We start from the raw sequence: 20,731 nt of genomic DNA, 5'->3' as shown, positions 1-20,731 counted from the left end.
ACCCCTATAAAAAACCCTTCAATCTTAAGGTGTGCTGCGCGCCGATAAGATGCATGGCTGTTGAGGTGGAACAGTCGCTAGCGGGCAACCTCTGGGGAACCTGCTGCACCTCAGTTGTACAAGGCTTATCCAGGCATGCGGGGCTCTGTCTGGATGGACATAAGTTTCCCTAGCTGCTCGTGGGACGACCATGGATAGCACAAATTCTTCCTCTTTTTCTCCTCCTAATTTTTCACTGGCCAGTGGGACGGGTGGACCGCTGGTAGGCACTACCACCCAATCAAACAAGAGGGCTAGTTTAGCCAGTCCTCTTGACTCAGGTGTCAGCAAACGTACAGCAGTTCAGAGTAACAGAGCACATACTGCTAACCAGAATGTGTTTTTAATAATAAAAAGGAAAGAGAGTTCCTTTGAAAAGGTTTCGCCATTCTATATCCAAAAGGGTCTAGAAGGAATAGCTGGAACTTTAAAATCAGTGAAGCATTTACGGAATGGGACACTGCTTGTTAAAACATCAACTTCTCAGCAAGCAGTTAACCTTCAAACAGCTAAAAGCTTGGGGGAATACACAATCGATACAGAGCTTCACAGTACCCTGAACTTCAGTAAGGGTGTTGTGACCTGTAGGGATCTCGTTGACATTCCTGTAGAAGAATTAAAGAGTGAGTGGGCTCAGGAGGGAATTGTTGACGTTCAGAACATCATGAAAAGGGTGGATGGGAACCTGGTGAAATCTGACTCCTTCATTCTTACTTTCAATACCCCCAAACTCCCAGAACACGTCAAGGCAGGATTTCTTCACCTAAAAGTGCGGTCGTATGTCCCAAACCCAATGCGCTGTTTTAAGTGCCAGCGTTTTGGGCATACAACTCTAGGGTGTAAAGGAGAAGCGATGTGTGGCAACTGTAGTAAGGCTGCCCATGACGGAGTTGACTGTTTGTCTCCTGTCAGATGTATAAACTGTTCTGAAAGCCACCCTGTTTGGAGTAGGGACTGTAGAATCTTCCTAGAGGAGCGTAAAATACAAGAAATAAAAACAACTAAGCGTATCCCCTACAGTGAAGCCAAAAAGATCTTTAAGGCCATGCAGCCCCCCACATTCGTTATGTCTTTTGCCTCCATTGTTCAGAAGCCGCCTCCAAAAGTCGATGCATCTACACAGACGGAGGTTGTTAGTGTTGGCACGAACACCTGCACATATCCGTGCACTTGCAAGGCAGCAAGTGTATCAGAGCCTGTAGCCCCTCCTTGAACAGCAGAGAAAGGTACAGTAGCTAACATTGAAGAGCCCCAGGCATCTCCGATGGCTGAGGCTGTTCCAAAGCCCATCATGGTCATAAACACCCCAGCTCCAGTTCCAGCAAAGCCCCCTAAACAAAGGAAAGCACACGTCAAGCAGCACCAACAGATTAAATCGGCTGGTAAACCCTCGGATCATGTTGATGTGGTCCCACCAGACGCTTTATCAGACTCTTCCCCAGAGCTGATGGAGTCTGAGAATATGGGGCAATCATCTCGCCCCAAGGCTGAGCCTCCACCTGCTGCAGTCTCCCCACCCCGGTGGAAAGAGAGGCAGAAAATACAACCACCGTGATGGCTCCCATATTACAATGGAACCTGCAAGGGTTCAGGACACATGTGGAGGAACTACGTCTACTGATTCAGGATAGACCTATGTGTGTATGTCTGAAAGAGACAAATTTCAGTGAAACATACACCCCTGGGCTATGTGGTTATGTCCTCCACAAAAAGGACGACCTGAGTGGACAGAGAGATCCAGGAGGAGTAGGTATCTTCGTCAACACCGACTACCACTCCTCGCCTCTCTCCCTCACAACGAATTTACAGGCAGTTGCAATATTAGTTCATGTGCGTCATATGCTAACAGTATGTTAGCTTTACCTGCCCCCACATGATGTGCTCGACGAAGAGGCTCTCAGTGATCTTCTTACACAGCTCCCCCACCCCTTCATCCTCTGTGGTGATTTTAATGCACACAATTTGCTTTGGGGCTCTGTGAATACTTGCCCCAGGGGTAGAGCAATCGAAAGGCTTCTTCTGTCTTCCAGTGCCTATTTGCTAATTACACGTCAAAGCATGCATTTTTGCATTGCAACTGGGTCGTTCTCTACCATTGATCTATCGCTTTGCTCTCCAGCCATCGCCCACATCTTATCATCAGGCAGCTCCACGAATGGGGTTTTCGTGGATGTCTTCCCAATTTTATTCGGTCCTTCCTGTCGCCACGTTATTTTCGGTACCGAGTCGGAGACGTACTGTCTAGTCGCTTTGAACAAGAGAGCGGTGTCCCTCAAGGTAGTGTTTTAAGTGTGACGGTCTTTGCTATTGCTATTAATAGTATTACGTCTGTTGTGAAAAGTCCTGTGCAGTGTTCCTTGTTAGTGGACGATTTCTCTGTATTTTGCTCTTCTTCAAGCCTTGCAACGACGACTCGTCAGTTGTAACTCACTCTGCGGCGTTTGGATGAATGGGCACAGAAGAGTGGTTTTAAGTTTTCAACTGATAAGTCAGTGTGTATTCTTTTTAACTGTTCTCGTTCCATTTTTGACTTGCCTGAGTTGAGGATGAGGGACACCGTTCTGAATTTTAAAGACACTGTGAAGTTTCTGGGCCTCACTTTTGATTCTAACCTTACGTGACTGCCACACATTAAGGAACTGAAAAAGCGGTCTCTTAAGGCGCTGTCTATTTTAAAATGTCTTAGTCACCACACATGGGGAGCAGACAGGACTTATCTGCTCCGGTTTTACAGAGCCTTCGTGCAGTCCCGGCTTGATTATGGATGCATGGTGATGGGTCTGCAAGACCCACTTATTTAAAGCTGTTGGATGTGGTGCACCATGAGGGGATTTGGTTGGCCACTGGGGCATTCAGAACGAGCCCCATACCGAGCCTTTGTGCAGAGGCAAGTGAACTGCCACTTCACCTCCGGCGGCGTCTACTAATGGTGCGCCAGGCCTATAAAACATTATCCACACCATACACACCTGCATACCACACTGTTGCTCGGCCTCCACTGGAAAGGTTTTTCCGCAACCAGCAACGAGCAACAAGGCCCTATGGGATTTGTGCAAAGGATTGCATTTTAGAAATGGGTGTGGGCGGTTTTAATGTTTCACGTCGAGGTTGGAGCAGATATCCACCTTGGCTCCTCCAGAGGCCCAGACTGATTTTAGATTTGGCAAATTTTAAGAAAGATAGTACATCAGATTTTACTTTCAAATCTTTGTTTTTCAATATTTTAGATAGGCATCATGATTTTACAGTAGTCTACACTGATGGATCCCAACAGGGGGATTTTCTTGGCTGCTCAGTAGTGTTCCCCGAACGTGTCATCAGTATTCACCTTCCCCAGGAATACACTGTTTTTTACGCAGAACTTCACGCGGTCCTGAAGGCATTGGAGCAGATGCGGAGTACTCAGGGCAAACACTTTCTAATTTGCTCTGACTCACTGAGCACATTACAGTCACTGCAGAACCTGTACCCAGCGGAGAAGTTGGAACAGCTGATTTACGACCAACTGTACATCCTCCAACGACAGGGCAAGCAAGTGTCCTTTTGCTGGGTGCCAGGGCATGTGCGCATACGAGGAAATGAACAAGCTGATTGAGCTGCCAAGGACGCCTGCAGATTACCGGAGGTGACACAATGTTCTATTCCTTTGCAAGGTGTCGTTTCTGTGCTGCGGCGGAAGTCTGTGCAATTGTGGGAGGAGGAATGGCTGGCGGTGAGGGAAAATAAGTTGCGGTTGGTGAAACCCACCATCCAGCCGTGGTGTTCCTCCTGCCGGTCACCTAGGCGGGGCGAAGTGACCCTTACATGTCTTCACATAGGGCACTGTCCTCTTACGCATGCCTTCTTACTACGGCGAGAGGAACCCCCGCTGTGTGGTGCCTGTGGCGTACGAATCACTGTACGCCACATTTTAGTTGAGTGTGATTTATATTGTTCTGTCAGGGCGGAAGTTAATATTAGTGGGGATCTGCCCTCGATTTTAGCCGATGACGAGGCGAGTGTCAAGAAAGTTCTAAGGTACTGTGATGTTTCTGGGCTTCAGCCTAAAATTTTAGGTTGGAATTTTTAGTGTGTTGGCGAGTGGCTGACCATCCTTTTTTTTCTTGTAATAGGCCAGTTCCAAACATGCGCTATGTGTTTCATTTTAACCCCTTCCCCTACGTTCTCTTGCAGTTCTCCTCTTTACATGCTGCTTTCCACTTTGCTACTGTTGACGTGCACACTGCCTATGTAGACTGTCACCTTTAATTTTAGTCTTATTTTTGCACTTTCTGCATTTTAGTGACACTCGTCTGTTATTGTTTCCGTTCGGGTGCTAAAGACTACACTGTTGAGCGCCCATAACACCATATCCATATCCAAGATGTATGAGACAGGCACAATACCCCTTCACTTCAAGAAGAATGTAAAATTGCCAATACCATTAAAGGCAGGTGTTGACAGGTGTGAATGTCACCCAAGCTGTCAGTTTAATAAGTCATGGTTTCAAAATGCTGACACAAATTATTGATAGAAGAGTCGAAAAACTGGTAGAGATGTATCCCAGGGAAGATCACTTTGGGTTCTAGAGAAATTTAGGAATACATGTGGCAATATTGCCTTGACAAATTGTGTTGGAAAATAAATTAAAGAAAGGCAAAACAGCATTTACAGCATTTGTAGATATAGAGAAAGTTTTTGACAATGTTGATTGGAATACCTTCCTTAAAATTATGAAAGTAGCAGGGATAAAATCCAGGGAGCAAAATGTTATTCACAATTTGAACAGAAACCAGACTGCAGTTATGAGTCAAAGGGGAACATTAGTTGAAAATGGAGAGAGACAGAGTTATAAGCTATCCCCAATGTTTTTTAGTGTGTACATTGAACAAGTTGTGAAGAAAACCAAACAGAAATTTGGAAAAGAGATATAAATTCATGTAGAAGAAAGTAAAACTTTGATGGTTGCTGATGATGATGTAAATCAGAGATTGCAAAGGACTTGTGAAAGCAGTTGAATGGAATGGTTGTTGTTGTTGTTGCTGTGGTCTTCAGTCCAGAGACTGGTTTGATGCAGCTCTCCATGCTACTCTATCCTGTGCAAGCTTCTTCTTCTCCCAGTACCTATTGCAACCTACATCCTTCGGAATCTGTTTAGTGTATTCATCTCTTGGTCTCCCTCTATAATTTTTACCCTTCACACTTCCCTCCAGTGCTAAATTGGTGATCCCTTGATGCCTCAGAATGTGTCCTACCAATTGATCCCTCCTTTTAGTCAGACTGTGCCACAAATTCCTCTTCTCCCCAGTTCCATTCAGTACCTTCTCATTTGTTATGTGATCTACCTATCTAAACTTCAGCATTCTTCTGTACCACCACATTTAGAAAGCTTCTATTATCTGCTTGTCTAAACTATTCATCATCCATGTTTCACTTCCATACATGGCTACACTCTGTACAAATACTTAAAAAGACTTCCTGACACTTGTTGTTAACAAATTTCTCTTCTTTTGAAATGTTTTCCTTGCCGTAGCCAGTCTATATTTTATATCCTCTCTACTTCGACCATCATCAGTTAATTTTGCTTCCCAAATAGCAAAACTCATCTACTACTTTAAGAGTCTCATTTCCTAATCTAATTCCCTCAGAGTTACCTGATTTAATTTGATTACGTTCTATTATCCTCGTTTTGCTTTTGTTGATGTTCATGTTTTATCCTCCTTTCAAGACACTGTCCATTCCGATCAACTGCTCTTCCAGGTCCTTTGCTGTCTCTGAGTGAATTACAGTGTCATTGGCAAACCTCAAAGTTTTTATTTCTTCTCCATGGATTTTAATTCCTACTCCAAATTTTTCTTTTGTTTCCTTTACTGCACACTCAATAAACAGATTGAATAACATTGGGGATAGGCTACAACCCTGTCTTACTCCCTTCTCAACCACTGCTTCCATTTTATGTCCCTCGACTCTTATAACTGCCATCTGGTTTCTGTACAAATTGTAAATAGACTTTCATTCCCTGTATTTTACCCCTGCCACCTTCAGAATTTGAAATAGTATTCCAGTCAACATTGTCAAAAGCTTTCTCTGCGTCTACAAATGCTATAAACGTAGTTTGCCTTTCCTTAACCTATCTTCTATGAGAAGGTGTAGGGTCAGTATTGCCTCGTTTGTTCCACCATTTCTATGGAATCCAAACTGATCTTTCCTAAGGTCGGCTTCTACCAGTTTTTCCATTCATCTGTACAGTATTTGTGTTAGTATTTTGCAGCCATGACGATTAAACTGATAGTTTGGTAATTTTCGCGTTTGTCGACACCTGCTTTCTTTGGGATTCTAAGGGTATTCTGAGGGTATTTTGCTTGTCACATACATCTTGTTCACCAGATGGGAGAGTTGTGTCATGACTGTCGATCTCATTTTTGAGACATTTGTATTCATTTTTGCCTGATTCATTTATTGCATTTTTATATTTTTTCCTTTTATCAATTAAATTCTATCTCTCTTCTGTTGCCCAAGGATTTCTACTAGCCCTCATCCTTTTACCTGCTTGATCCTCGGAAATGACAATGAGATTTTCCCTCTGCAGCGGAGTGTGTGCTGATATGAAACTTGCCTTTCACAGGCAAGTGCTCTACCATCTGAGCTACCCAAGCATGAGTCATGACGTGTCCTCACAATTTCAATTCTGCGAATACCTTGTTCCTACCTTCCAAACTTCACAGAAGTTCTCCTTTGCTGGAGAGCTTCTGTGAAGTTTGGAAGATAGGAGACCTTGCCCATGAAAGCTAACGTCCTGATTTCGAGTCTCGGTCCGGCACACAGTTTTAATCTGCCAGGAGGTTTCTTACTTGATCCTCTGCTGCCTTCACTATATCATCTCTCAAAGCTATCCGTTCTTCTTCTACTGTATTTCTTTCACCTGTTTTTGTCAACTGTTCCCTAATCTCTCTCTGAAACTCTCTACAATGTCTGGTTCTTTCAGTTTCTCTAGGTCTCATATCCTTAGATTCCTACCTTTTTGCAGTTTCTTCAGTTTTAATATATAGTTTATAACCAACAAATTGTGGTCAGAGTCCCCATCCACCCATGGAAATGTCTTACAATTTAAAACCTTGTTTCTAAATCTCTGTCTTACCATTTTATAATCTATTTTAAATCTTCCAGTGTCATCAGGTCTTTTCCATGTATACAATCTCCTTTCATGTTTCTTAAACCAAGTGTTAGCTATGATTAAGTTCTGCTCTGCACAAAATTTTACTAGGCGTCCTGCTCTTTCATTCCTTACCCCCAGTCCATATTCACCTGCAACATTTCCTTCTCTTCTTTTCTCTACTATAGAATTCCAGTCCCCCATGACTAATGAATATTCATCTCCGTAACTTTCTGAATAATTTCTTTTATCGCATCATACATTTCTTAAATCTCTTCATTATCTGCTGAGCTAGTTGGCATATAAACTTGTACTACTGTGGCAGGTATGGGCTTCGTGTCTATCTTGGCTACAATAATGGTTCTCTATGCTGTTTTTAATAGCTTGCCTGCACTTCTATTTTTTGTGGAATGGATAGTGTCATGAAAAGAGTGTATAACCTGAACATCCGCAAAAGTAGAATAATGGTAATGGAATACACTTGAATTAAATAAGGTGATCCTGAGGGAATTTCATTACAAAATGAGAAATACTGCTACTACTACTACTACTACTGGTAGTAGTAGTAGTAGTAGTAGTAGTAGTAGTATTGTTTTTTTAACCATGACTTATTGTACTTATTAATCCCCCCCCCCCCTCCCCCTCCCATGAACCATGGACCTTCCTGTTGGTGGGGAGGCTTGTGTGCCTCAGTGATACAGATAGCCGTACCGTAGGTGCAACCACAACGGAGGGGTATCTGTTGAGAGACCAGACAAACGTGTGGTTCCTGAAGAGGGGCAGCAGCCTTTTGAGTAGTTGCAGGGGCAACAGTCTGGACGACTGACTGATCTGGCCTTGTAACACTAACCAAAACAGCCTTACTGCACTGGTACTGCGAACGGCTTATAAGCAAGGGGAAACTGCAGCCGTAATTTTTCCTGAGGGCATGTAGCTTTACTGTATGGTTAAATGATGATGGCATCCTCTTCAGTAAAATATTCCAGAAGTAAAATAGTCCCCCATTTGGATGTCCGGGCAGGGACTACTCAGGAGGACGTTGTTATCAGGAGAAAGAAAACTGGCGTTCTACAGGTCGGAGCGTGGAATGTCAGATCCCTTAATCGGGCAGGTAGATTGGAAAATTATAAAATGGAAATGGATAGGTTAAAGTTAGATATAGTGGGAATTAGTGAAGTTTGGTGGCAGGAGGAACAAGACTTCTGGTCAGGTGAATACAGGGCTATAAATACAAAATCAAATAGGGGTAATGCAGCAGTAGGTTTAACAATGAATAAAAAAAATAGGAATGTGGGTAAGCTACTACAAACAGCATAGTGAACGCATTATTGTGGCCAAGATAGATACGAAGCCCACGCCTACCACAGTAGTACAAGTTTATATTCCAACTAGCTCCGCAGATGACGAAGAGATTGATGAAATGTATGATGAGATAAAGAAATTATTCAGATAGTGAAGGGAGATGAAAATTTAATAGTCATGGGTGATTGGAATTCGGTAGTAGGAAAAGGAAGAGAAGGAAACGTAGTAGGTGAATATGGAATTGGGGGTAAGGAATGAAAGAGGAAGCCGCCTGGTCGAATCTTGCACAGAGCATAACTTAATCATAGCTAACACTTGGTTCAAGAATCATGAAAGAAGGATGTATACATGGAAGAAGCCTGGAGATACTGGAAGGTGTCAGATAGACTATATAATGGTAAGACAGAGATTTAGGAACCAGGTTTTAAATTGTAAGACATTTCCAGGGGCAGATGTGGACTCTGACCACAATCTATTGGTTATGAACTGTAGATTCAAAATGAAGAAACCGCAAAAAAGTGGGAATTTAAGGGGATGGGACCTGGATAAACTGAAAGAACCAGAGGTTGTAGATAGTTTCAGGGAGAGCATTAGGGAACGATTGACAAGAATTGCGGAAAGAAATACGGTAGAAGAAGAATGGGTAGCTTCGAGAGATGAAATAATGAAAGCAGCAGAGGATCAAGCAGGTAAGAAGACGAGGGCTAATAGAAATTCGTGAGTAACAGAAGAGACATTGTATTTAATTGATGAAAGGAGAAAATACAAAAAGGCAGTAAATGAAAGAAGCAAAAAGGAATACAAACATCTCAAAAATGAGATCGACAGGAAAAGCAAAATGGCTAAGCAGGAAGGCTAGAGGACAAATGTAAGGATGTAGAGGCATATATCAATAGGGGTAGGATAGATACTGCCTACAGGAAAATTAAAGAGACCTTTGGAGAAAAGAGAACCACTTGCATGAATATCAAGAGCTCAGATGGAAACCCAGTTCTCAGGAAAAAGGGATAGCAGAAAGGTGGAAGGAGTATATAGAGGGTCTATACAAGAGCGATGTTCTTGAGGACAATGTTATAGAAATGGAAGAGAATGTAGATGAAGATGAAATAGGAGATATGATACTGCGTGAAGAGTTTGACAGAGCACTGAAAGCCTAAGTCGAAACAAGGCCCTGGGAGTAGACAACATTCCATTAGAACTACTGATAGCCTTGGGAGAGCAAGCCCCGACAAAAGTCTACCATCTGGTCAGCAAGATGTATGGGACAGGCGAAATACCCTCAGACTTCAAGAAGAATATAATAATTCCAATCCTGTCCACGGCTCGTGGTCTTGCGGTAGCGTTCTCACTTCCCACGCACGGGGTTCTGGGTTCGATTCTCGGTGGGGTCAGGGATTTTCTCTGCCTCGAGATGACTGGTTGTTGTGCATCTTTCATCATCATTTCATCCTCCTTCACGCGCAAGTCGCTGAAGTAGCATTAAAGAACTTGTGGAGTGGCAGCCGAACCGCCCCGCGAGTCGTCTCCCGGCCACCAATGCCATACGCTCATTAATTAATTCCGATCCCAAAGAAAGCAGGTGTTGACAGATGTGAAAATTACTGAACTATCAGTTTAATAAGCCACGGCTGCAAAATACTAACACAAATTCTTTACAGACAAATGGAAAAACTAGTAGAAGCCGACTTCGGGGAAGATCAGTTTGGATTCTGTAGAAATATTGGAACACGTGAGGCTATACTGACCCCACGACTTATCTTAGAAAATGGATTAAGGAAAGGCAAACCTATGTATCTAGCATTTGTAGACTCAGAGAAAGGTTTTGACAATGTTGACTGGAATAATCTCTTTCAAATTCTGAAGGTGGCAGGGGTAAAATACAGGGCGCAAAAGGCTATTTACAATTTGTACAGAAACCAGATGGCAGTTATAAGAGTTGAGGTGCATGAAAGGGAAGCAGTGGTTGGGAAGGGAGTGAGATAGGGTTGCAACCTATCCCTGTTGTTATTCAATCTGTATATTGAGCAAGCAGTAAAGGAAACCAAAGAAAAATTCAGAGTACGAATTAAAATCCATGGAGAAGAAATAAAAACTCTGAGGTTCGCCGATGACATTGTAATTCTGTCAGACACAGGAAAGGACCTGGAAGAGCAGCTGAATGGAATGGACAGTGTCTTGAAAGGAGGATATAAGATGAACATCAACAAAAGCAAAAGGAGGATAATGGAATGCAAGCGAATTAAATCAGGTGATGCTGAGGGAATTAGATTAGGAAATGAGATGTTTAAAGTAGTAAAGGAGTTTTGCTATTTGGGGAGCAAAATAACTGATGATGTTTGAAGTATAGAGGATATAAAATGTAGACTGGCAGTGGCAAGGAAAGCGTTTCTGAAGAAGAGGAACTTAACATTGAGTATCGATTTAAGTGTCAGGAAGCCGTTTCTGAAAGTATTTGTATGGAGTGTAGCCATGTGTGGAAGTGAAACATGGATGATAAATAGTTTGGACAAGAAGAGAATAGAAGCTTTCGAAATATGGTGCTATAGAAGAATGCTGAAGATTGGATGGGTAGATCACATAACTAATGAGGAGGTATTGAATAGAATTGGGGAGAAGAGAAATTTGTGGCACAACTTGACTAGAAGAATGGATCGCTTGGTTGGACATATTCTGAGACATCAAGGGATCACCAATTTAGTATTGGAGGGCAGCGTGGAGGGTAAAAATCATAGAGGGAGACCAAGAGATGAATACACTAAACAGATTCAGAAGGATGTAGGTTGCAGTAGGTACTGGGAGATGAAGAAGCTTGCACAAGATAGAGTAGCATGGAGAGCTGCATAAACCAGTCTCTGGACTGAAGACCACAACTACAACAAGTTAGGTGAATATACTTTTGAGTTTTGCCATTTGGGGTGTAGAATATATGAACTAGAGAGGATATAGAATGGATACTGGCAATACGAGGAAAAGCCTTTCTGAGAAAGAGAAATTTGTTAACATCAAATATTAATATAGATGTTATAGTGACAGTATTGTGAAAAGGATAGAGCGCTGCTCACCATATAGGGGAGACACTGAGTTGCCGACAGGCACAAAGAAAAGACTGCTATACTGTTAAGCTTTTGGCTGAAAGGCTTTGTTCTAAAGTAGAAAACACACACACACACACACACACACACACACACACACACACACACACACGCTTGCATGCATGCTCTCATGCCTCACACACATGACCACTATCACTGGCTGCTGCGGCAAGAGTGCAAACTGCAACTGCACCTGATGGGTTAAGCAATACGTGGGTGGTGGGGGTAAGGAGGAGGCTGAGGAGGCGAGGGAAGGTTGGTGCCACATGTGGGAGCTTGCATAGATGTTTGCGAGTCTTTTTCTTAAGATGTTTATCTCAAGTGTAACCTTGAACTGAAGTGAATTTTAGATGGTAAATAGTTCAGGCAACAAGAGAAGCTTTTGAAATATAGTTCTGCAGACTACTATTGATAGAGTTGTACACTGAGCAGACCTCATGTACCCATGATCGCCATCCCTGGCAGCATGGACTTGAATGCATTCTGGTCTGAGCTGTCAGAGATGGGAGTCATGTGTGCATGAGCTATGCTTGCTTGTGTGTGTGTGTGTGTGTGTGTGTGTGTGTGTGTGTGTGTGTGTGTTTTCCCTTTTCTGAAGAAGATTTTGCCCAAAAGCTAAATGTTTAATGTCTTTGTGCAGCTCATCATGCCATCTTTACTGTGAGTCTGTCTTTTCATTTATTGTTGCTATTCCAACCTGGAGTTTGCATTGTTTAAAGGAAGGTATTGGTTGATAGGGCACATTTTTAAATTTATATATATTTTTATTAATAAGTTCAGAAAGACAATAGAATCCTGGTTGAAAGAAAAAACTTTTTACACCATTGATGGATGTATGAATAGTAATGTAAGTTACCTATTAATTTAACTATAAACAAACAGCTTCTGTCCCTATTATTCTAAAGAGTGTGTATATAGCAACTGTGAGTAGAATCACTAACTTTACCCCCTGTGTTGTAAGTGCATTTGAGAAGTGTCTTTGTGTAGTATCTCCCAACATTTTTTTAAAATCGTATTTCTGCGGCAACTTAACACTAACTGTGAAGAGCCTGCTTCCCCCCCCCTCCTCTCTCTCTCTGTCTCTTCCTCCCCCCTCCAACCCGTCCTGCATGTTTCTGCCCCCTTCCCTCTTTTCCTTTAATGGTAATGATGCCATCCCAAAAGTACTAAAAATGGTCAGACAAGAGGTTTGTAAGTGATCTGCTTTTTGCGTGTTCTACACCTTGTTAGTATTATTCTAATAACCTGACATCAGCCTAGATTTTATTTTTTTATTTCCCCCCCCCCCCCCCCCCCCCCTCCCCTTCCCACAGGAAGAGCGGTGCAAGTTGTTTCGAATGGAAGCTGTGTTTTATTCTGCAACATTAGCTAATATATCATCCAGAAGGATTTTAATTGGTAGTACAATTTCTTATCATTGGAAATTGGCAATTTTTCACTCTTTTTTTTAACATCTATCCTTATTGTTTGCAAGTTCAATAAATAATCATGATTTCTATTACAGGAATTGCTATATTCGGCGGCCAGCAGTGTTACCTCATGGGTCCATTGGGGCTATTTACGTACAGTTTTCAAAATTTTCTACGGAGCCACCTCAGAGAAAGAAGACTAACTATATTTTTCCTGCAGCAGTGGCTATCTTTGGCACAACAATAACATGGGGTGTTTACAGCTACATCAGAGGTATTTTCCATTCCATGCATTTTTCAAATTACTTGTGATATTTTTTCTTGTACAGCGCTTAGTGTTAAATCTATTGTGGAAATAAAAACTCTGGGCTAATTTTTGTCAAGAATTTTTATTTAAACACAATTAATACAGCACCTGTGCTATGCATCCAGGAATATTGCTGAAGTATGTGGCACCTTTACTAAATACTTTTTTATTTTATTTATTAATTTATTTATGCACTCAACCTCATCTGATTAGGGCCATCAGGCCCTATCTTAAATCGAATCAGGGTTTCATACAGTTGGCAGCTGAGGTGGAGGAGATGGCTCCAGTGTTGAGGTCAGTCGTATCAGTACTGGTAGTAGTATTGGAAAAGCTGCACTGGAAAAGCTTCACCAGATTCGTCCACCAGTGATGGGTCACACCTCATGTGTCATGGCAGGGACCCAGCTGCGTTAGGTGATCCATTGAGTGTCGCAGACTGGGGAAATGACAGTGACCCGCCTGAGTTTGTCCAGTCGTCCACACGCAGGTGCAACTGGTTTTAACGATGTACACAGAGGTCCTCCTCCCAACAGATGTCACAGAGATGGCAGCTGTGGTATTGACAGATGATGGCAGGAATCCGTTCTGGGTGACGACCAAACCCGCATGCCCAGATAGCCACCCTGGGCCAGAAACGGGACGATGGCTGCACAGGTTGGTGTCCCTGGCCAGCCGCAGGAGATGCAGGAGTGTGTGGGGTTGATGCCCTTGGAGTTCGGTGGGGCTGTTTTTGCCCAACGGCGTGAACTGGTAGGAAGACAGAAATTGATCCAAAGCAGCTTCAGATGGGGAGCGAATCACAAACTTTTTCATTTGCGTTTTGAATCTCTCGGTCCTATTGTTGGACTGTGGGTGGAAGGGCGGAGCGAAAATGTGGTGAATCCCGTGGGTATGCAGAAAGAGGCAAACTCCTGTGACACAAACTGAGGGTCATTATTAGAGACCAATGCTGCCGGAAGCCCTTCAATGGAAAAAAATTTCAACAGGGCTGCCACAGTGGCAGAGGCCGAAGTTAATGGGCAATGAACAACATACGGGAACTGACAGAATACTTCAGTTACTATTAGCCAGTATGCATTAAGGAAAAGGCTGGTGAAATCAATGTAGAGACAGTCTCAGGCCTGTGAAAGTTGTGGCCGTGGAGACAACATTTCCCACTGGGAGCTTGCTGCAAAGCACAATGAGAACATGTCACAACCAAATGACTGATGTTGCCATTCAAATCAGGCCAAGAAATATGACATTGGGTGAGTGACTTGGTGCGTGACATCCCCCAGTGATGAGTGTGCAGCAATTGCAGTATCTCTGAACAGAGAGCTCAGGGAACCACTATGTGAGGAGCTGGACAGTCTGTATCAGGGAGTAGAACACTATCAGTGACAGAGAAACAATGCTGAAATACAGAGTAGTTATGGAGGTAGTCAGATGACCACGATGGAGGCGCCTCAGGCCAGCCATGTTGTACACATTGTATCAATTGCCATAAAATCGGATCGCTAGCACTAGCCTGTGTGACCTGAGCACTAGTGATTGGAAAACCATCAACAGTTTGTTGACTGCATTCGTCTACATGAAAACAGAGTAACTCCTCCCAATCAAAAACTGGGTCTGGGCCAGCTGGAAGATGGGACAGTGCGTCAGCATTCGCATGTTTAACTGTTAGACAGAAGTGAATCTTGTAGTTGTACTGAGAGAGGAACAGCACCCAAAGTTGAAGGCAATGTGCTGCTTTATCTGGCAATGTCACTGAGGAGTTAAACAGAGAAAATAATGGTTTGTGATTCATGATGAGATGGAATTTTACACCATACAGGAGAACATGAAACTTCTTTAAGGCATAAACAATGGCGAGGGCTTCTTTCTCTATTTGTGAATATCTAGTCTGAGGCGAATCAAGCATCTTCGACGCATATGCGATAGGTCACTTGGAGCCATAAGAGTATTTATGAGCTAACACTGCCCTCAGCCCATGCAGGGATGGATCTGTTGCTAACACTAAATGTTGACCCAGTTGGTAGGTTATGAGGCAAGATGCAAATTGTAACATAGACTTCATTTTGGAAAATGCTGTGTCACACATCCACAGCTAGTGGAAAGGTGTCTCCTTATGCAACAAGGCATGTAACAGTTGTGTAACCGACACTGCCCCCCGGCAAAAACTGGTGATAATAAGCAAACTTACATAAAAAAACCTGGAGTTCCTTGACCGATGTAGGAAGTGGAAGAACCACAACAGCAGAGACATTCAGACAAAGGGATTTGATACTAGCACTAGAGACCTCGAACCTAAGATAAACAATAGAAGGCTGCAAGAAGTGGCACTTTTCCAAATTGAATTTTAACATGGTGATCTGTAACACTGAAAGCGCATAAGTAAGTTGTTGAAATGTTCAACAGTGGAGGAGCCAGAGACCACAATATCATCAAGGTAGTTGGCACAGACCTTGTAAGTTGTTCAAGAAACCTTTGAAAAATCGCCGGGGCACTTGCCACGCCATATGGTAACTGCAAGTATTGATACAAGCTAAAAGGTGTGTTGATGACCAAGAGCCATTGAGAGTCAGCATCAATGGGAAGCTGCAAATATTCATTGGAGTGGTCGATCTTGGAAAAACACTGACCACCAGTGAGCTTAGCAAAAAGTTCATCAGGGCGCGGCAAGGGATACACGTCAGTGATAGACTAAGCATTGACAGAAACTTTGAAATCACCACAAAGGCATACCTGTCCTGATGGCTTCTTGACTATGAGTAAGGTAGTAGCCCATTTGCTTGACATGATCACTGGACGAGCTCTGCATTGACTTGGTCATGGAGCACAATTGGCACTAGGCAAGCCCGAAAGAAACAGGGCCTGGCTGAAGGTTTCTTGGTGATGTGTGCTTTGAAATTAGTGGCACAACCCAAGCTCACAGAAAACAGGGCAGAAAATTCAGAGCATAAGGAGTCAAGTTGTGTATAAGACACCTTATCAAAGATGAGATTAACTTCATTGAAATAGTAAACCTGAAAGGGTTAAAGGTATCCAAACAAATTTTCAGTGTGTGCATTTCTCACCACCAGGAACATCAGTGGATGAACCACAGATTTACATGTGACTGGAGCTGAGGAACTTCCTAATGTTGTAATGCTTTATTTATTGTAGGGGACTATGTACAGGGTGATTATGATTGAAGTTAAACTTTCAAAATAATGTGGAAATAACATCACTGATCAGAATGATGTCAAATTGCATTGGAATATTATCGGAAAAGGGGTAAATGTATTGCAGAAGAAAAAAAATAGTGCTAAAATTGATCAGTAGATGGCGGTGTGTGTGTCAGAATACATAAATGAAAACACCTGTCATGCGCATGACACATTGAAGTTGGTATAAACACGCCACGTACATGGCTTTTCCTCCTTTCGCGACTGCGATGTTTGCCAAGACTGTCTCAATGTAGAATTGTGCTCTGCTTGTAAGGCTGCATTACAAGAATGATGACTGTGCACATGTCACTCTGCAGAAGTTCTGCTTGAAAAAAGGCGTTGGTCTGATGACTGCCTTGGGTCTGGAGAAAATGATTCAGAAATTCGAAAAGACAGGTTCTTTTGGTATGCAATCTGCTTGAGGGAGGAAACAAATTGATTCGACGTCAGTGGAAACAGTGCCCACAGCAATGCAGGAGGGGACGAGTGGAGGTGTGCAAACGTGTAGTGCACGGAGAACTGCCCGAACATTGGACATACCCACGAGCACAGTGCATAAAATTCTATGAAATATCTTTCTTTGCTATCCCCTCAAAATTACCCATGTGCACGAGTTGCTCCCTGTTGACCTGCTAGCAAGAGAGACCTTTACTTTGGAAATTTCTTGCTCACATGGAAGTGGATTATGATTGGCCGTGGAAGATTTTGTGGACAGACGAAGCCCACTTCCATCTGACAGGATATGTCAACACACAGAATTGTCGAATATGGGCAATGGAAAATTCACTCACAAATCAACCAGTACCACTTCATCCTGAAAAGGTCACTGTGTGGCGTGGGTTTAGTGCATCATTTATCATAGGGCCATATTTTTTTTGAAGAGACAAGTGCTTTTGGTTCTGTTACCTGTACCATCACTGGTAAGCGCTATGAGTGTCTTTTGCGCAACCACGTCATTCCAGCTCTCTAACAGCATGGATATGTGGATGGGATCATTTTTATGCTAGATGGCACACCTCCACACATTGCAAATTCAGCTAAGCAACTGCTGAAGCACCGTTTCGGAAATGCTAGAATTATCAGCCGCTATTTCCCTACAGCCTGGTCATCATGATCACCTGATCTTAATCCATGTGACCTCTGGCTGTGGGGCTATCTGAAAGTTGTTGTGTTGAGTGTTCTGATTGCAAATTGAGCTGTGCTGAAGGCATGCATTGCACAATACATTCTGAATGTGACCTCGAAAACACTTCAATCAATTGTGGAGCATGCTGTTTCTCGATTTCAACTTGTTGCAGAAAATGGTGGACAGCACATTGATCATGTTTTGCACCAGTCACATGGAAATTAATAATCCAATTTGATTTTGATTCATGCTTTTTATTCAGTTTTTGGCCTCAGGACAATTAAGAACTGATGTGATCCATGCTTTTTATGTGGTTTTTGGCCTTAGGACAATTAAAAACTGATTTTTCCCATCCAATATGATTTGACCTTGCTGTGGTGGATGGGTTTACATAACTAACACTATCACATCTGTACACTCATGCACACTGAGTAGTACAGTTTGTTTAGTGTCAAACGTGCATCTTAGGAATTGTTGTATAATTCATTTGTCATTTGTAGTCAACCACTATTAAATTATGATGCCTGCAGTGCCATCTATTGCTACATTTTGTAACAATTTATTTTTCTTCTGCTATGTTTTCCCCCCTTCTCTGATGATATTCTGATGCAACTGGTCATCATTCTGACTAGTGGCATTTTTTATACAGTGGTTTGAAAGTTTAACCTTAATTATAATCACCCTGTGCTTGACACTGGCGCCAAAGGAGGAGAACACTTTGATAAACCTTGACATCAATAAAAAGCTTATTGGGTGCAATAGAGATTGCCAATACGCAACTATATCCATATCAGTGTCTGCAATAGGCTTTTGGAATTTTGTGTTACCAGGAGGGGCAATGTGGTCCATTTTGTTGCATTGGTGCCAAACGGCCTGCCGCTTAGGACAATCCGGCCTACCCTGAATGACAAAATCTATCTGACAAGAGGGAAGTATGGAGCACTTGCGGTGTTGTTCATTACTGGGCTTGCTGTGCTGCTGTTGCTGCAGTGGACGTGGCTGCTGCAGTGAGGTGGGCTGGCTGCCGTGATGTTTTGTTCGCGTGCGGACAGCTGATACCTGTAAACCATCCAACAAACAGTAGGGTGGGGGACTGGGGGGGGGGGAGTGGGTTGAACTTCTGTAACCTTACACCACAGTTCAATTTGAGTACCCACAGCCCTTGGTCAGATCATCGGACCGGGAGGAATTTTCACATTGATGGGTCTGCTAATGAACCTCTCGATTGGATGTTAACCAAATGATTGCATCATGAACCATTTGGCTGGCATACAACTTCTTATGTACATCAGTGACAAAGTGGAAACAACAGCTTAAACCATGAAATTCAGCTTCCCAAGTCTTATAGAAATATTCCAGTTTCTTGCAACACTGGCAGAACTTGACTCGAGTTGCAATGAAGTGTGTCCGTTTACAGTAGTATTTCGAAAGAAGGTGCACATGTTATCAAAAGAGAGTGAAGTTGGATCCTGCTGGCAGGCCAGTTAGCAAAGGAGTTGATACATGTGAGGCTATAACCAAGACAAAAAGAATGCATAGGATAATGTAACATTAGTCAGTCCAAATGCATGAAAATGCTGCTGCAACCGTTTTTTTTGCAGGCTTCCCATCCTTTGACAGGATCATCGTAAGCCAGAAATGGTGTGGGAGAAACGAACAGGGTGGCAACAGGTAAAATAAGAGGTGCAAGGGGCGATGCAGCAGGTGGCATAGATTGAAACGGACCTGAACTGGCCAAAGCAGAGGCAAGTGTTTGCAATACCTGGGTCTGATTGTGCTGCGCTGTGGTGAACGTGCCCTATTGTTGACTGAGATGCTGCAGTGCCGCGGTAGGAACCCCGTGTTGGTCAACCATCCAGTGTGAAAATTCATCAGTAGTACCATCAGAAATTTTAGATGCAATGGAAGACTAACCAGGGACTGAAAAACCACATGGAGAACAATCCCACACTCGTCATCACTTGTGTAGTAACTTGGACACACAACACAACCAAGAATGTTAGTACAACTTTATTAGACTGTAGCTTGTGTGCCAGTCACCATAACATACACTGAATACAATAGGATAAGGCAAATTTATGCAAGCAATAATAACATGATAACTGATTGCAACCGTAGTGCGGCAGGGTTTAAATAGGCACTCGCCTGTGCCAGTTTCTATCGGACGTTCACAGTATCTCTCTTTCGTGGCGCACTCTCGCGAATGACAACACACTGCTAATGCCTGTGGCTTTCAAGTGTGCATGCATTACTTCGGTTAGTGTTGCTTTAGTAGATCTGTCATTAATGACTTCTGAAGCTGGAGATGTTACGTAGTTCTCTAATATAATGTGGGAGGTTATTCCTGAGTCAGGCTCCTTCTACTGAGAAGAACTTTGAGAAAGTGGCTGAACAATGGAGTGGGACAGAAAGGATTTTGAACTAATGACAACGGGTGTTTCCACCTCATTGTTCATGCAGGAGCATTAGGTCAAGGAGAGGTATGGGGGACACTGCAAGTTGACAAGGCAGTAGAGAAGACAGAGGGTATGGAAACCTCTTTTCTTGTTTGCATGCAACCAGGATAGCTGTGCATATGATAGTAAAATATAAAGAAATAGATGAATGTCAGAAATATAACTAACACAGGAATTCATAATCCAGGAGCTTTCCTGAGAAAGGCCATGCAGGATAACATCGCTGTAATCAGTGATTGGAAGTATAAATGTTTGCAACTGTTTCTTTTTGAGATCAAGAGGGAAGAGCTTTTTATATTTTTGTAGGGCATGGAGAGGTGCTGATGCTTTCGTGCACATTGCAGTTATGTGCTCAATCCAATTTCGATTTTCATCTGTTATTACCCCTAGACTCTTTGCCAAAGAAGAAAAGTTGGTATTTGTCCCATACACGGTCAAAGATGGTAGAGATTACCAATTTTTCAGGCTTATGAGTCTGCTGTGACCAACCAGTACTGCTTGGGGTTTGGATGGGTTGAGCTCTAACCCTATATCCTGTGCCAATTTCGATATTGCACAATTATACACCAATTTTATTATTATATCAATATAATAGAGGGAAACATTCCACATGGGAAAAAAATATCTAAAAACAAAGATGATGTGACTTACCGAACGAAAGCGCTGGCAGGTCGATAGAC

General features: G+C 42.8%; 1 protein-coding gene across 1 annotated transcript in view; it reads left to right on the top strand.

Moving 5' to 3' along the window:
* LOC124547979 (sulfite oxidase-like) overlaps window positions 1-20,731 on the top strand; it is a 126,874-nt gene that overhangs the window by 30,197 nt on the left and 75,946 nt on the right. Inside the window, exon 2 of the mRNA XM_047125146.1 lies at window positions 13,070-13,248. Within this exon, the coding sequence (XP_046981102.1) occupies window positions 13,070-13,248 (179 nt within the window). The remainder of the gene's footprint in view (window positions 1-13,069; window positions 13,249-20,731) is intronic.

This window comes from Schistocerca americana, chromosome 1 (genome assembly GCF_021461395.2).
Source record: "Schistocerca americana isolate TAMUIC-IGC-003095 chromosome 1, iqSchAmer2.1, whole genome shotgun sequence".
NCBI classification, from domain to species: Eukaryota; Metazoa; Arthropoda; class Insecta; order Orthoptera; family Acrididae; genus Schistocerca; species Schistocerca americana.
Note: the sequence above shows the minus strand (reverse complement) of the source record. Positions and strands in the feature narration are given on the sequence as shown.